We start from the raw sequence: 18,562 nt of genomic DNA on the forward strand, positions 1-18,562 counted from the left end.
AAACTAGGATCTGGAGGGAGGCGGGAAGATAAAGTCTCAATATGTAGACAAGATAAGGTAAAAAGACAGTGGGAGCCTAACATTATGGGGGGTGGAGAGGGGGTGGGGACAGTGTAAAGATTAAAGAGACTCCGTAACAAAAATTGCATCCTGTTTTTTATCATCCTACAAGTTCCAAAAGCTATTCTAATGTGTTCTGGCTTACTGCAGCACGTTCTACTATCACCATCTCTGTAATAAATCAACTTATCTCTCTCTTGTCAGACTTGTCAGCCTGTGTCTGGAAGGCTGCCAAGTTCTTCAGTGTTGTGGTTCTGTGATGCACCTCCCCCCTCCAGGCCCCTCTCTGCACACTGCCTGTGTATTTAGATTAGGACAGCTTCTCTCTTCTCTCTTTTTTACAAGCTAGATAAATCCTCCTCTGAGCTGGCTGGGCTTTCACATACTGAGGAATTACATACAGGCAGAGCTGTCTGCACTCTGCAGGAAGAAACAGCCTGACACTTCAGTGGAAGATAGCTGCAGGGGGAAAGAAACACACAAATGATCTCTTGAGATTCAAAAGGAAGCGTGTATACAGCCTGCTTGTCATGTCTTGCAGACATCTTTCAGTGAAATGTGTGCTAATCCATACAGGATTTATCCTGTGTTAAAATGAGGTAGGACAGCGCCACCTATTGACCACTACATTACATTGTTCTAAGTTAAGTTCAGCCTTTCTGTTACTCCTCCTCCTCTGTGACCTCATGCACCAGACAAGAAGGGAGTAGCCTTCTAGAAGCTGCCATTTTCACATGCTCTCTGCTGAGGAATCTTCTCCGTGCTTCCACTAATGGCTGCATAGCCGGTAAGGCATTCTTTCTAGTTGTTTTTTATGAATCTGCATGATTATTACTAGCTGTAGGCATGCATTATGTGTATTTCTGTGTAGGCAGCTAGTTAGTAGTTCAACTGTATAGTGAGGCCTAGTCAGCTAACCATGCAGCCATGTTCCTGTATGCACTAGACTATTGTAGGCTGATACGTGATATGTATATTTGCAGTTCATGTACTTATTGCATCCTTTCTGTTATTTGTTCACAGTTTCGTACCAACTTACTTCAGCTCATTAAAGCTACAGATCATTACCTGGTCTCAATTTATTGAGTAGTAGGAGGGTGTTTATCTGCCTGCTAAGCTCCATACACGCCCCAGGGGTACACGTGGTAGTGAGGACAGGACAGTGAAACGGCTGCTACCCGCGAGTGGAACCAGACCGGCTAGCTTCCCAGCCAGTGAAACGCTGCTACCCAGTGAGTGGAAAATAAGATACTGACTACAGAGACAGCTATACTACCACGCAGCTACGTGCATATCAGTACGCAGCAGTCTCTACACAGTCAAGATCCTTAACAGCAGCATCATGTCAGAAAGCCAAACTTCTTCTTACAAGACAAGGTCTAAAGTCAGTCGCTCTACAAGATCCTCATCAGTCAGCAATGCGGCCGCCATTGCTCGCGCAGAAGCTGAAGCTGCAAAAGCACGTGCTGCCTTCGCAGAGGAAGAGATGCAGCTAAAGCTGCAACAAGCGACACTTGAAACTGAAAGGGCAAAACAGCAAGCAGCACTAGAGAAGCTCTCAGCACAGAGGGAAGCTGCTGCAGCTATTGCCAAAGCAGAAGCCTTAGAAGCACTCATCCACCCAGACGACGAAAGACACAGCAGGCCAGCCAGCCTTGATCTCGCCCATCAGGATCCCCTGCAGCGCACTTCAGATTATGTCCATCGACATTCCAGAATGATCGACTCTTTCCTGTCAATGGAAGATGCTCAACGGGACCTCATCGACAGATCTCATCAAACTCAATTCACAGCCCAGACAGAAAACCAGAATAAGCCTCCAGCCAGCAAGCCAGAAGTCAATATAGAAAATGAACTGATTTCAGAGCACCTGTCACCACGTCCGGAACTTCAACCGGCACATAACGTTCCAGGAACTTCTCCTTACACGCCAAATAGGTATGAGACATTTCGACCAAAACGAGAGACTACTGACAGGTATGATTACACACCACTTTCTCACTATGGCAACACACCACCATCTTTCCCTGCTCCTGCTCAAACCAGCATGGACATTGTTAAGTTCCTCACACGGCGTGAGCTGGTTGCCAAGGGACTTGTGAAGTTTGATGATCACCCTGAGAGTTATAGGGCCTGGCGGTCCTCCTTTAAGAACACAATTAAAGATGTTGAACTGTCCCCTAGTGAGGAGATGGACCTCTTAGCTAAGTGGCTAGGGACTGCATCTGCTGAGCATGTAAAAAGAATCAGGTCCATTAACATAAGAAACCCAGCAGCTGGACTAAAAATGGTTTGGGACAGACTTGATGAATGTTATGGTTCAGTGGAGGCTATAGAAAACTCTTTGTTTAAAAGGATAGAAGATTTCCCTAAAATAGCTTCCAAAGGCTTGCAGAAACTCAGGGAACTTAGTGACTTGTTAATGGAACTTCAGGTAGCCAAATCTGAAGGAGATCTGTCAGGACTTGCATATTTTGACACTGCCAGAGGTGTTAACCTCATAGTACAAAAGTTAACCCCTGGCTTACAAAATGAGTGGGTTAAATGTGGTTCTAACTATAAGAAAAAACACCATGTTTCATTTCCTCCATTTTCTGTGTTTGTAGACTTTATACATGATCAGGCTAAGATAAGAAATGATCCTAGTTTTGATTTTGCACTAAAATGTACTTCTGTTCCAGGTCTGCCTTCACACAAAGCTTTAGTGGCAGTTCACAAGACTGAACTGTCTTCCCCAGACTCTCCCCACAGGTTTGCTGCCTCCCCTCATGCAGCAAATAAAGTTAGAGACCCTGGTAAGCAGTGTCCTATACACCGAAGGCCACATTCTCTGCTGAAATGTAGAGGCTTTAGAGAGAAACCCATTGAGGAACGTAAAGCCTTTCTTAAAGAGAATAGCATCTGTTACAAGTGCTGCTCATCCACCACTCACTTTGCCAAGAACTGCAAGGTTAGTGAAAATTGTAAAGAATGTGATAGCACAGATCACAACACAGCACTACATCCTGGACCAGCTCCATGGACTTTACAACATACTCACAGCACAACCGAGCATGGCGGGGAGGAGGGTGACACTCCTACAGTTACATTAGAGGTCACTCCACAGTGCACAGAGGTCTGCAAAGGAACCACAGGTGGAAGATCCTGCTCCAAAATGTGTCTAGTCCGAGTCTACCCAGCAGAACAAAGGGACAAAGCAGTCAAAATGTATGCCATTCTAGATGATCAAAGCAATGGGTCTCTAGCCCACCCAACCTTCTTTGATATATTCAATGTTAAAGGCCCCAGCTCTCCATACTCACTAAGGACTTGTGCAGGAATTGTGGAGACGGCGGGGAGAAGAGCATCTGGCTTCCAGATCGAAGCTATAGATGGAAGCATCTGCTTGCCCTTACCAACTCTAATAGAGTGCAACCAGATTCCTGATCATAGATCTGAAATTCCTACTCCAGATGTCGCATTACATCATGCACACTTGAAGCGTATAGCCCACCTGATCCCAGAACTTGATCCACAGGCTAAGATAATCTTGCTACTCGGGAGGGATATCCTACGAATCCATAAAGTGAGAAAACAAATAGATGGTTCCCATGATGCTCCTTATGCTCAGAAGCTAGACCTAGGATGGGTCATAATAGGAGAGGTCTGCCTAGGGCGTGTGCACAAGCCAGATTCAGTTCATAGTATGTTCACAAGCACACTAGCAAGTGGGCGCCCCTCACTTTTCCAACCATGTGTCAACAACTTTCTCATAAAGGAGCTACCATGTGCCTCCCATCTACCTTGTCCCTTCACAGATGTCTCTAGTGACAAAGATGCCTGTGACAGTGACCAAGACCACTTAGGATGCACAGTCTTCCAGAGGTCAAAAGATGATAATCGGGTGGCACTATCTATTGAAGACAAGAAATTCTTGGAAATAATGGAACAAGACTTTGTGAAGGACAGCACTAACAGTTGGGTTGCACCCCTTCCCTTCAGAACTCAGAGAAGACGCCTACCTAACAACAAAGTACAAGTGCTTAAACGTTTCTCTTCTCTCAGACGTAACTTCCAAAGAAAGCCAGAAATGAGAGAACACTTCTTTTCTTTCATGCAGAAAATATTTGAGAACAATCATGCAGAGATTGCCCCACCCCTTAAAGGTCCTGAAGAATGCTGGTACCTGCCAATTTTCGGAGTATACCATCCAAAGAAGCCAGGTCAGATCAGAGTAGTGTTTGACTCTAGCGCCAAATTTGAAGGCATCTCCCTAAACGATGTGCTCCTGACAGGCCCTGACTTGAATAACAAGCTACTGGGGGTACTTCTCCGTTTCCGCAAGGACACTGTCGCTCTGATTGCCGACATCCAACAGATGTTTCATTGCTTCCTTGTTAAGGAGAAGGATAGAAACTTCCTCAGATTCCTCTGGTTTAAAGACAATGACCCTTCAGAGGACATCATAGAGTACCGCATGAGAGTACACATCTTTGGGAACAGCCCCTCACCTGCAGTTGCTATCTATGGACTCAGACGTTCTGCTCAAGAAGGAGAGAGAGAATATGGGTCGGACACAAGACAGTTTGTAGAAAGAGACTTCTATGTAGATGACTGTTTGAAATCATTACCTTCCAATGACTCTGCAATCAGTCTCCTCAAAAGAGCCCAAGACATGCTTGCCTGCTCCAACTTGAGACTTCACAAGATTGCTTCAAACAGCAAAGAAGTTATGGAAGCCTTCCCTTCTGAAGATCATTCTAATGACCTAAGGGACTTGGATCTGGGGTCAGAAACTTTACCAGTCCAACGTAGCCTTGGACTTCTCTGGGACTTAAAATCTGACACCTTCACCTTTCAAGTTAGCAAGGAAGAAAAAAGTTTTACTCGCAGAGGTGTCCTATCTGCAATCAACAGCCTATATGACCCTTTGGGATTTGCGGCTCCTGTAACTATCCAGAGTAAGGCCTTGCTCAGAGATTTAACCCGTGAAACTACTGACTGGGATGTTCCATTGCCTCCTGACAAGAAGAATCTGTGGGTAGAATGGAGAAACTCTCTAACAGCTCTGTCTAGCCTTAAAGTTGCACGCACATATGCTCCTGTGCCATCTACAGATGTCCAAGATCATACACTTTGTGTATTTTCTGATGCTTCAGTTAAAGCCATATCTGCTGTCGCTTATCTTAGAACCATAGACATTAAAGGACAATGCCACATTGGCTTTGTTATGGGCAAAGCAAAACTTGCACCACAGCCTGAGCACACGATACCCAGACTAGAACTTTGTGCAGCAGTCCTAGCTGTTGAAATGGCTGAGCTAATCACATCTGAGATTGACATTGACCTTAAAAAGGCTGAATTCTACACAGACAGCAAAGTAGTCTTAGGCTACATCTACAACGAGTCCAGACGATTCTATGTTTATGTCAACAACAGGGTGCTGCGGATTAGGAAATCCACCAGTCCAGAACAGTGGCATTATGTGTCCACTGACAACAATCCTGCGGACCACGCTACCAGAGCTGTTGCAGCAAGTCATCTCAAGAATACAACTTGGTTCACAGGTCCTGCATTCTTGTGTAATTCCACTCCAGCAGTTCACCAGAACAACATGTTTGAACTAGTGGATGAAGACTCAGACACTGAGATCCGTCCACAAGTGTCTGCACTTCACACAGTGACACTCTTCAAGTCCTTTGAATCTCATCGCTTCAAGAGATTCTCTACCTGGAAATCACTTGTTAGAGCCATTACCTGTCTAGCTCACATAGCCCGATCTTTTCAAAGAACCAATTCGAATGATGCTAAGAAGTGCAAAGGTTGGCACCACTGTCAAGAGGTATACACCATAGCAGAACTCCAGCACTCCAAGAACTTCATCATTCGCACTGTACAGCAGGAAATCTACACCAAAGAGATTGCCTGTATCACTAACAGCAAGTCTATCCCTAAAGACAGCTCTTTAAAGAAACTTGACCCATTCCTTGACAAGTACGGTCTACTGAGAGTAGGAGGTCGTCTTAAGCAAGCAAGTCTAGAGCCTGATGAAAGGAATCCTCTGATAATTCCCGGTCATCATCATGTTACAAGATTGATTGTACAACACTACCACTTCCAAGTCAAGCACCAAGGAAGACTGTTTACAGAAGGAGCTTTACATACTGCTGGATTGTGGATAGTTGGGGCAAAGAGATGTGTGAGTAGCATCATCTTCAGTTGCATCACATGCCGTAAACTTCGTGGTATGCTACAAACACAGAAGATGGCTAATCTGCCTGCTGATAGGCTCAGTATGGATCCTCCTTTCACCAATGTTGGACTTGACGTATTTGGGCCTTGGTCCGTCACAGCACGTCAAACTAGAGGAGGTCAAGCAAACAGTAAACGCTGGGCAGTCATATTCACCTGTATGACCATCAGAGCTGTTCACATTGAAGTCATCGAATCTATGGATACTTCAAGCTTTATCAACGCCCTTAGACGGTTTATTGCAATCAGAGGTCCTGTGAAGCATATTCGATCTGACAGAGGCACCAATTTCATTGGAGCTGCTAAAGAACTACAGATCTCTTCCAATGTTGATGCCAAGATTGTGGAAAGATACCTGAGTGATCAGGACTGCACTTGGACTTTCAACCCACCTCACTCCTCTCACATGGGTGGAGCTTGGGAGAGGATGATCGGCATAGCCCGAAGAATCTTGGATTCCATCTTTCTACAAGTAGGAACTGCAAGGCTCACTCACGAGAGCCTGGTAACCTTCATGGCTGAAGTCACAGCTATCATCAATGCTAGACCTCTGACTCCAGTTCTTAGTGATCCAGAAGAACCATTCCTTCTCACTCCTGCAACCCTCCTTACCCAAAAGACTGGCAAAGTGAGTCCTCCTCCTGGTGAGTTCAGCACTAAAGACATGTACAAACGTCAATGGAAACAAGTGCAGTGCCTTGCTGACACATTTTGGGACAGATGGAAGAAACAATACATCTCTACTTTGCAACCACGGAACAAGTGGCAGACTGTAAGGCCCAACCTGAAACCCGGCGATGTTGTTCTTCTAAAAGACTGCCAATTGCAGAGAAATGAGTGGCCTCTAGGACTTGTCACCAAGACGTTACCAAGTGAGGATGGAAATGTCCGCAAAGTAGAAGTAAAGGTCTGCAGACAGCAAGAGACCAAGTTGTTTCTCAGACCAGTGTGTGAACTCATTCTCTTATTATCCCCTACTGAATGATAGTGGTATCTGTTGATACCAGACGGGGAGTGTCATGTCTTGCAGACATCTTTCAGTGAAATGTGTGCTAATCCATACAGGATTTATCCTGTGTTAAAATGAGGTAGGACAGCGCCACCTATTGACCACTACATTACATTGTTCTAAGTTAAGTTCAGCCTTTCTGTTACTCCTCCTCCTCTGTGACCTCATGCACCAGACAAGAAGGGAGTAGCCTTCTAGAAGCTGCCATTTTCACATGCTCTCTGCTGAGGAATCTTCTCCGTGCTTCCACTAATGGCTGCATAGCCGGTAAGGCATTCTTTCTAGTTGTTTTTTATGAATCTGCATGATTATTACTAGCTGTAGGCATGCATTATGTGTATTTCTGTGTAGGCAGCTAGTTAGTAGTTCAACTGTATAGTGAGGCCTAGTCAGCTAACCATGCAGCCATGTTCCTGTATGCACTAGACTATTGTAGGCTGATACGTGATATGTATATTTGCAGTTCATGTACTTATTGCATCCTTTCTGTTATTTGTTCACAGTTTCGTACCAACTTACTTCAGCTCATTAAAGCTACAGATCATTACCTGGTCTCAATTTATTGAGTAGTAGGAGGGTGTTTATCTGCCTGCTAAGCTCCATACACGCCCCAGGGGTACACGTGGTAGTGAGGACAGGACACTGCTTGTGTATGAATGTATTTTCTATGTGTGGACATACTATACATCAACCTACTTCCTGTTTTGGTGGCCATTTTGTTTGTTTATAAACAAACTTTTTAAAACTGTTTTTAACCACTTTTAATGCGGCGAGGAGCGGCGAAATTGTGACAGAGGGTAATAGGAGATGTCCCCTAACACACTGGTATGTTTACTTTTGTGCGATTTTAACAATACAGATTCTCTTTAAGGAGGTTGGTAAAACTTCAAGTAGCCCATTTCATGTAAACAAAATTGGTAAATGTGGTGGTAAAAATATAAAGTGCATGGTAACCAATGCTCGGAGCCTTGCAAATAAAATAGACGAACTAGAGTTAATTTTGAATGACAAAGGCTATGACATTGTGGGAACAACCAAGACATGGATGGATGAAAGCCATGACTGGATAGCTAATTTAAAAGGATACACTGTGTTTAGGAGGGATAGAACAGGGAAAAAAGGTGGAGGGGTTTGTCTCTTTGTTAAGAATTCTTTTACAGCTGTCCTCAACGATGAGATGGAGGAAGATTGCGAAGATGTGGAGTCCGTTTGGGTAAATATTCATGGTGGAAATAAAAGTTGCCAATTGCTTATTGGGGTATGCTAAAGACCACATCATATTAATGAAGCTGCAGAACTGCGATTACTACAGCAAATTGAAAAAGCTGCAAGTAAAAATGAGGTCATAGTTATGGGCAACTTCAACTTTCCAGACATTGACTGGGGTATTGAGGCTTCCCATTCTGGTAAAAGCCGCAGTTTTGTAGCAGCACTACAGGACAATTACTTGACTCAAATGGTAACGGAACCAACTAGGGAGAATACGTTACTGGATCTGATCATTTCTAATAGACCAGATAATGTATCAAATGTGCAGGTTCAAGAACATTTGGGAAATAGTGATCACAACATGATAACGTCTGATCTGGTGACTGATAGGCCACGGGGCAGCGGGACCACTAAAACTATGAATTTTAGAAAAGCAAAGTTCAATCAAATTAGGCAGGCACTAAGTTTGGTGAACTGGGATAATGTACTACAAGGGGAGGACACTGAAGGGAAATGGCAAGCTTTTAAACTTATTCTCAATCAATATTGTAGTATGTATATCCTATATGGAAACAAAATGTCTAGGAATAAAAAAAGGCCTCTATGGATGAATAGAAAGGTTAGGGATAAAATGAAGAGGAAAAAGAATGCATATAAGGTCCTAAAACAGGAGGGGTCCGAGGCTGCATTAAGCAATTATAAGGAGTGCAATAAAAATTGTAAAAAAAGAAATTAGGCTGGCAAAGATCGAAGCTGAAAATCAAATCGCTAGGGATATGAAATCTAACCCAAAAAAAGTTTTACAAGTACATCAACTCTAAAAAAAGAAAGGTTGACTGTATAGGACTCCTAAAGGATGAGGGTGGGAACTAGTGTTGGGCGAACAGTGTTCGCCACTGTTCGGGTTCTGCAGAACATCACCCTGTTCGGGTGATGTTCGAGTTCGGCCGAACACCTGATGGTGTTCGGCCTTTTAAGTTCGGGTTCGCCCCGAACTTCTGTATGCCCCCGAACAGGGCCGAACAGGGCCCCTGTTCGGGCGAACAGGGCCCTGTTCGGCCGAACAGGCCGCAATACGGCCCCCCTATGGGGTCGCAGGCATAAGGGGGGAGCATGCCCCGATCGCGGGGGGGGTCGGAAATTCCCCCCACCCCCTCCGCTAGCGCTCCCCCCTCTGCCCGCTTCCCCATAAAAAAAGTTTAAATCAAGTTCAATAGTAGTGTACCTGGGCTGGTGGCATTGGCTGGCAGTGGAGTGAGGAGGAGGAGGAGTCCGAGTAGCAGAGTGACGTTGAGGCCGGGCAGCGGGCGGTTCAGCGCTAGTACCCTTGTGGTACTTCCGCCCTTTCTCTGACCTCACGTCCTCTGCATACGAGGGTACGCATCACGCGTACCCTCGTATGCGTCATCACGCAGAGGACGTGAGGTCAGAGAAAGGGCGGAAGTACCACAAGGGTACTAGCGCTGAACCGCCCGCTGCCCGGCCTCAACGTCACTCTGCTATTCGGACTCCTCCTCCTCCTCACTCCACTGCCAGCCAATGCCACCAGCCCAGGTACTATTGAACTTGATTTAAACTTTTTGTATGGGGAAGCGGGCAGAGGGGGGAGCGCTAGCGGAGGGGGTGGGGGGAATTTCCGACCCCCCCCGCGACCGGGGCATGCTCCCCCCTTATGCCTGCGACCCCATAGGGCCCCCAAAATGGGCATGTTCGGGGGTCCCATTGACTCCCATTGAGTTCGGCGTTCGGGCCGAACATGCCGAACATCTGGCCCATGTTCGGCCTGTTCGGCCCGAACCCGAACATCCAGGTGTTCGCCCAACACTAGTGGGAACTCAATGGTGGATGATCAAGGTAAGGCAGAGTTATTAAATGCTTTCTTTACTTCTGTCTTCACAAAGGAAACAGCACGGTTGTAAATTACAGAGGCAGAAGAGTCTTAATCTGCTAACTGTAATATTAAATACTTAACGCAGGAAGAAGTGAAGGCAAGACTAAATAAAATTAAAAATAGACAAGGCACCTGGCCCGGATGGCATGCATCCTCGGGTCCTAAGGGAATTAAGTTCAGTTATAGATAAACCCCTTTATCTTATCTTTTGTGACTCTCTTTCAACTGGCAGAGTCCCAGCGAATTTGCGTACAGCCCACGTTTTCCCACTATGTAAGAAGAGCAAAAAATCAGATCCAGGAAATTATAGACCTGTAAGCTTAACATCAGTTGTATGCAAACTATTTGAGGGGTTACTAAGAGATACTTTACATGACTTCATAGTAGAAAATAATCTTATTTCTCAGCATCAACATGGGTTTACTAAAGACAGGTCCTGTTTGACTAACATGCTCAGCTTTTATGAGGTAGTGAATGCTAATATGGATATTGGGAATGCTGTAGATGTGATATACTTGGACTTTGCAAAGGCCTTCGACACTGTTCCCCACAAAAGTGTGGTGCAAAAGTTGAGGATGCAAGGACTGGGGAAGAGTCTGTGTGCATGGATAGGGAACTGGCTAATGGACAGAAAACAAAGAGTTGTGGTCAATGGATCATACTTAAAAAGGGAGACTGTTAGCAGTGGGGTCCCACAGGGGTCTGTACTGGGTCCAGTGTTGCTATTTTTGCAGATGATACAAAATTGTGCAGAATCATCAACTCTCAGGAAGATAGTGTCATATTGCAACAGGATCTGGATAGGATGGCTATATGGGCACATAAATGGCAGATGAATTTCAATGTTGAAAAATGTAAAGTCATGCATTTTGGTCGTACCAATGGTCTAGCACCATACAAAATAAATGGGATACAGTTGGGGACATCAAACTTGGAGAAGGACTTAGGAGTACTCATCGACAACAAGTTAAATAATCGTACTCAATGCCAAGCCGCTGCAGCTAAATCTAACACAATTTTGGGATGCATTAAAAGGGAAATAAAAACTCGAGATGCTAGCATAATATTGTGCCTGTTTAACTCTCTAGTAAGGTCACATCTGGAATATGGAATTCAGTTCTGGGCACCACATTACAAAAAAGATATTGCAGTTTTAGAGCAGGTGCAGAGACGAGCAACAAAATTGATACGTGGGATGGAAGGTCTCACATACCAAGAAAAGTTAGATAAACTGGGTTTATTTAGTCTAGAGAAAAGACGCCTTAGAGGAGATCTAATTAACATGTATAAATACATCAGAGGGCAATATAATAGCTTGGCGGATGAGCTTTTTGTTCCTAGGCCTTCTCAAAGGACTAGAGGACATGATCTGCGCATGGAGGAAAAACGTTTTAGCCATTCATTTAGGAAAGGGTTCTTTACAGTAAGAGTGATTAAGATGTGGAATGCATTGCCACAGGAAGTCGTTATGGCAAACTCTATACCTGCATTTAAAGGGGGCTTAGATGCTTTCCTTGCGTTGAAAGACATCCATGGCTACAATTACTAGGTAATGCCTAATGATGTTGATCCAGGGATTTTATCTGATTGCCATCTGGAGTCGGGAAGGAATTTTTCCCTTTTGGGGCTAATTGGACCATGCCTTGTAAGGGGTTTTTCGCCTTCCTCTGGATCAACAGGGATATGTGAGGGAGCAGGCTGGAGTTGTACTTTGTACTGGTTGAACTCGATGGACGTATGTCTTTTTTCAACCAAAATAACTATGTAACCATGTAACTATGTGAGGTTGCTTTTGACATCCTACAAATCCCTAAGCAAGCTCGTTTTTCTCTTGGGTATATCACAATGGTACATACTAGGCTGGCTTCAGCATGTAGTGTTGGTGGTATAGTGGTGAGCATAGCTGCCTTCCAAGCAGTTGACCTGGGTTCGATTCCTGGCCAATGTATGTGAGGTTGCTTTTGACATCCTACAATTCCCTGGAAGACAAGACAAGACAGGAGGAGGGAGGAGGGAGGAAGGGAGGAAGAAAGAAGGGAGGGAGAGGGATTAAACTCCCTGATTGATGTATACTCATGCAAGATGTTATAAAGCAGTTTAGGCCTGCAATTTAGCATTCAATGTGATTTCTGCCCTTAAAACACTGCTTTGCGTCAAATACAGATTTTTTTTCCGGGATTTTTGACGTCTATCCCACTCAACCATGTCTCCCTCCAGGTATTAGACCCCTTGAAACATCTTTTCCATCACTTTTGTGGCCAGCATAAATGTTTCTAGTTTTCAAAGTTCGCATTCCCATTAACCACTTAAGGACTTCAGTCATAAAACCCCTTAAGGACCAGAGCCTTTTTTTCCATTCAGACCACTGCAGTTTTAACGGTTTATTGCTCGGTCATACAACCTACCACCTAAATGAATTTTACCTCCTTTTCTTGTCACTAATACAGCTTTCTTTTGGTGCTATTTGATTGCTGCTGCGAGTTTTACTTTTTATTAGATTCATCAAAAAAGACATGAATTTTGTCAAAAAAATGACTTTTTTAACTTTCTGTGCTGACATTTCTCAAATAAAGTAAAATTTCCTATACATTTGAGCGCAAAAGTTATTCTGCTACATGTCTTTGATAAAAAAAAAACCATTCAGTGTATATTTATTGGATTGGGTAAAAGTTATAGCGTTTACAAACTATGGTGCCAAAAGTGAATTTTCCCATTTTCAAGCATCTCTGACTTTTCTGCCCACCTGTCATGTTTCATGAGGTGCTAAAATTCCAGGATAGTATAAATACCCCCCAAATGACCCCATTTTGGAAAGAAGACATCCCAAAGTATTCACTGAGAGGCATGGTGAGTTCATAGAAGATTTTATTTTTTGTCACAAGTTAGCGGAAAATGACACTTTGTGACAAAAAAAAACAAAAAAAAAAACTTTCCATTTCTTCTAACTTGCGACAAAAAAAAATGAAATCTGCCACGGACTCACTATGCTCCTCTCTGAATACTTTGAAGGGTCTACTTTCCAAAATGGGGTCATTTGTGGGGTGTGTTTACTGTCCTGGCATTTTGGGGGGTGCTAAATTGTAAGCACCCCTGTAAAGCCTAAAGGTGCTCATTGGACTTTGGGCCCCTTAGCGCAGTTAGGCTGCAAAAAAGTGCCACACATGTGGTATTGCCGTACTCAGGAGAAGTAGTGTAATGTGTTTTGGGGTGTATTTTTACACATACCCATGCTGGGTGGGAGAAATATCTCTGTAAATGACAATTGTTTGATTTTTTTTTTACACACAATTGTCCATTTACAGAGATATTTCTCCCACTCAGCATGGGTTTGTGTAAAAATACACCCCAAAACACATTGTACTACTTCTCCTGAGTACGGCTATACCACATGTGTGGCACTTTTTTGCACCCTAACTGCGCTAAGGGGCCCAAAGTCCAATGAGTACCTTTAGGATTTCACAGGTCATTTTGAGACATTTGTTTTTAAGACTACTCCTCACAGTTTAGGGCCCCTAAAATGCCAGGGCAGTATAGGAACCCCACAAATGACCCCATTTTAGAAAAAAGACACCCCAAGGTATTCCGTTAGGAGTATGGTGAGTTCATAGAAGATTTTATTTTTTGTCACAAGTTAGCGGAAATTGATTTTAAGTGATTTTTTTTACAAAGTGTTATTTTCCGCTAACTTGTGACAAAAAATAAAATCTTCTATGAACTTACCATACTCCTAACGGAATACCTTGGGGTGTCTTCTTTCTAAAATGGGGTCATTTGTGGGGTTCCTATACTGCCCTGGCATTTTAGGGGCCCTAAACCGTGAGGAGTAGTCTTGAAACAAAAATGACCTGTGAAATCCTAAAGGTACTCATTGGACTTTGGGCCCCTTAGCGCAGTTAGGGTGCAAAAAAGTGTGTTTTGGGGTGTATTTTTACACATACCCATGCTGAGTGGGAGAAATATCTCTGTAAATGGACAATTGTGTGTAAAAAAAAAAAAAATCAAACAATTGTCATTTACAGAGATATTTCTCCCACGCAGCATGGGTATGTGTAAAAATACACCCCAAAACACATTATATTACTTCTCCTGAGTACAGCGGTACCACATGTGTGGCACTTTTTTGCACCCTAACTGCGCTAAGGGGCCCAAAGTCCAATGAGTACCTTTAGGATTTCACAGGTCATTTTGCGACATTTGGTTTCAAGACTATTCCAAACGGTTTAGGGCCCCTAAAATGCCAGGGCAGTATAGGAACCCCACAAATGACCCCATTCTAGAAAGAAGACACCCAAAGGTATTCCGTTAGGAGTATGGTGAGTTCATAGAAGATTTTATTTTTTGTCACAAGTTAGCGGAATATGACACTTTGTGAAGAAAAACAATTCAAATCAATTTCCGCTAACTTGTGGCAAAAAATAAAATCTTCTGTGAACTCACCATACTCCTAACGGAATACCTTGGGGTGTCTTCTTTCTAAAATGGGGTCATTAGTGGGGTTCCTATACTGCCCTGGCATTTTAGGGGCCCTAAACCGTGAGGAGTAGTCTTGAAACAAAAATGACCTGTGAAATCCTAAAGGTACTCGTTGGACTTTGGGCCCCTTAGTGCAGTTAGGGTGCAAAAAAGTGCCACACATGTGGTATCGCCATTGTCCATTTACAGAGAGATTTCTCCCACCCAGCATGGGTATGTGTAAAAATACACCCCAAAACACATTATACTACTTCTCCTGAGTACTACGATACCACATGTGTGACACTTTTTTTGCAGCCTAGGTGCGCTAAGGGGCCCAACGTCCTATTCACAGGTCATTTTGAGGCATTTGTTTTCTAGACTACTCCTCACGGTTTAGGGCCCCTAAAATGCCAGGGCAGTATAGGAACCCCACAAGTGACCCCATTTTAGAAAGAAGACACCCCAAGGTATTCCGTTAGGTGTATGGCGAGTTCATAGAAGATTTTATTTTTTGTCACAAGTTAGTGAAAAATGACACTTTGTGAAAAAAACAATAAAAATCAATTTCCGCTAACTTTTGACAAAAAATAAAATCTTCTATGAACTCGTCATACACCTAACAGAATACCTTGGGGTGTCTTTTTTCTAAAATGGGGTCACTTGTGGGGTTCCTATACCGCCCTGGCATTTTACGGGCCCAAAACCGTGAGTAGTCTGGAAACCAAATGTCTCAAAATGACTGTTCAGGGGTATAAGCATCTGCAAATTTTGATGACAGGTGGTCTATGAGGGGCCGAATTTTGTGGAACCGGTCATAAGCAGGGTGGCCTTTTAGATGACAGGTTGTATTGGGCCTGATCTGATGGATAGGAGTGCTAGGGGGGTGACAGGAGGTGATTGATGGGTTTCTCAGGGGGTGATTAGAGGGGAAAATAGATGCACTCAATGCACTGGGGAGGTGATCGGAAGGGGGTCTGAGGGGGATCTGAGGGTTTGGCCGAGTGATCAGGAGCCCAGACGGGGCAAATTAGGGCCTGATCTGATGGGTAGGTGTGCTAGGGGGTGACAGGAGATGATTGATGGGTGTCTCAAGGTATGATTAGTGGGGGGAAAAGATGCAAGTAATGCACTGGCGAGGTGATCAGGGCTGGGGTCTGAGGGTGTGGGCGGGTGATTGGGTGCCCTAGGGGCAGATAGGGGTCTAATCTGATGGGTAGCAGTGACAGGGGGTGATTGATGGGTAATTAGTGGGTGTTTAGAGGAGAGAACAGATGCAATGCACTTGGGAAGTGATCTGACTGCGGGTCTGCAGGTGATCGGATGGTGTGGGTGGGTGATCAGATTGCCCGCAAGGGGCAGGTTAGGGACTGATTGATGGGTGGCAGTGACAGGGGGTGATTGATGGGTGGCAGTGACAGGGGCTGATTGATGGGTGGCAGTGACAGGGGGTGATTGATGGGTGATAGGTGATTGGCCGGTGATTGACAGGTGATCAGTGGGTTATTACAGGGAAGAACAGATGTAATTAATGCACTGGCGAATTGATAAGGGGGGGTCAGAGGGCAATCTGAGCATGTGGGCGGGTGATTGGGTGCCCGCAAGGGGCAGATTAGGGTCTGATCTGATAGGTAACAGTGACAGGTGGTGATAGGGGGTGATTGATGGGTAATTAGTGGGTGTTTAGAGAAGATAACATATGTAAACAATACATTTGGGAGGTAATCTGACGGCGGGTTTGCGGGCGATCTAATGGTGTGGGTGGGTGATCAGATTGCCCGCAAGGGGCAGGTTAGGGGCTGATTGATGGATGGCAGTGACAGGGGGTGATTGATGGGTGATAGGTGATTGGCCGGTGATTGACAGGTGATCAGTGGGTTATTACAGGGAAGAACAGATGTAATTAATGCACTGGTGAATTGATAAGGGGGGGTCAGAGGGCAATCTGAGCATGTGGGCGGGTGATTGGGTGCCCGCAAGGGGCAGATTAGGGTCTGATCTGATAGGTAACAGTGACAGGTGGTGATAGGGGGTGATTGATGGGTAATTAGTGGGTGTTTAGAGAAGATAACATAGGTAAACAATACATTTGGGAGGTAATCTGATGGCGGGTTTGCGGGCGATCTAATGGTGTGGGTAGGTGATCAGATTGCCCGCAAGGGGCAGGTTAGGGGCCGATTGTTGGGTGGCAGTGACAGGGGGTGACAGGGGGTGATTGATGGGTGATAGGTGATTGGCAAATGATTGACAGGTGATCAGTGGGTTATTACAGGGAAGAACAGATGTAATTAATGCACCGGTGAATTGATAAGGGGGGGGTCAGAGGGCAATCTGAGCGTGTGGGCGGGTGATTGGGTGCCCGCAAGGGGCAGATTAGGGTCTGATCTGATAGGTAAAAGTGACAGGTGGTGATAGGGGGTGATTGATGGGTAATTAGTGGGTGTTTAGAGGAGAGAATAGATGTAAACAATGGATTTGGGATGTGATCTGATGTCGGATCTGCGGGCGATCTATTGGTGTGGGTGGGTGATCAGATTGCCCGCAAGGGGGAGGTTAGGGGCTGATTGTTGGGTGGCAGTGACAGGGGGTGATTGATGGGTGATTGATGGGTGATTGACGGGTGATTGACAGGTGATCAGGGGGGATAGATGCATACAGTACACAGGGGGGGGGGGGGGGGGTCTGGGGAGAATCTGAGGGGTGGGGGGAGTGATCAGGAGGGGGCAGGGAGGAGGGGGGGTGTTTAAAAAAAATAGCATTGACAGATAGTGACAGGGAGTGATTGATGGGTTATTAGGGGGGTGATTGGGTGCAAACAGTGGTCTGGGAGCTGGGCAGGGGGGGTCTGAGGGGTGCTGTGGGCGATCAGGGGGCGGGGGGGCAGATCAGTGTGTTTGGGTGCAGACTAGGGTGGCTGCAGCCTACCCTGGTGGTGCCTCGGACACTGGGAACACCAGGGCAGGAGGCAGCCTGTATAATACACTTTGTAAACATTACAAAGCGTATTATACGCTTCCTATCCGGCGATCGTCGGGTTAACAACCAGCCGGCGCTTCCGATTGGCCGGCGGGTTGACGTCGCGGGTGGGCGGAGCCTATTGCCGGCGGATGCGCGCGCATCCCAGCGCGCGATCCCCGGCAAAACAGTGCCCCAGGACCTGACGCCATTCTGCGTTACGTGGTCCTGGGGCTGCCACTTTGCCGCCGCCAATATGAAGTAGGCGGTCGGCAAGTGGTTAAAGTGTATTGCAGTTCGCGAAAGTTCGCGCGAACCGAACCTTTTGCGGAAGTTCGCGAACCTAAAATCGGAGGTTCGGGCCATCTCCATTGCACACCTTCTGTAAATCCAATAAACTTAATTTCACTGTGTGTGTCTCCTATATGATATATTTAACTGACATTTTTTGTCTTAACACCCAACGATTTAAACAGGAAAATTATGACGATTAACAAGGTTGCCCAAACTTTTGTATCCCACTGTAGTTCCAGTGGCTTAGCTAGGGTATTTGACACCCGGTGTGGATTATTTACAGACTAATCCCCCCCCCCCCCCCTCCCCTCCAAAAAAAAAAAAAAAAGAAAAAAAAGAAAGGAGTGCAATTCTCAAAGCACACATGGTTAAAAAAAAAAAAGTGCCGCGACAAGACGCAGATAGTGCCCTGAGTGTCCTCCAAACACACAGTTAGGCAGCAAAATATATCAGTTTTCCTG

At 45.1% G+C, this 18,562-nt stretch overlaps 1 protein-coding gene across 1 annotated transcript; it reads left to right on the forward strand.

Annotated features, from left to right (window-relative positions):
* Window positions 1-593: 593 nt before the first annotated feature.
* Window positions 594-7,849, forward strand: LOC137522109 (uncharacterized). Its single transcript, XM_068242135.1, has 3 exons — window positions 594-847; window positions 1,084-7,567; window positions 7,804-7,849. Exon 2 carries the CDS (start codon window positions 1,403-1,405, stop codon window positions 7,274-7,276), a length of 5,874 nt encoding a protein of 1,957 aa, XP_068098236.1. The 5' UTR covers window positions 594-847; window positions 1,084-1,402; the 3' UTR covers window positions 7,277-7,567; window positions 7,804-7,849.
* Window positions 7,850-18,562: the final 10,713 nt, after the last annotated feature.

Source organism: Hyperolius riggenbachi, chromosome 6, assembly GCF_040937935.1.
Source record: "Hyperolius riggenbachi isolate aHypRig1 chromosome 6, aHypRig1.pri, whole genome shotgun sequence".
NCBI classification, from domain to species: domain Eukaryota; kingdom Metazoa; phylum Chordata; class Amphibia; order Anura; family Hyperoliidae; genus Hyperolius; species Hyperolius riggenbachi.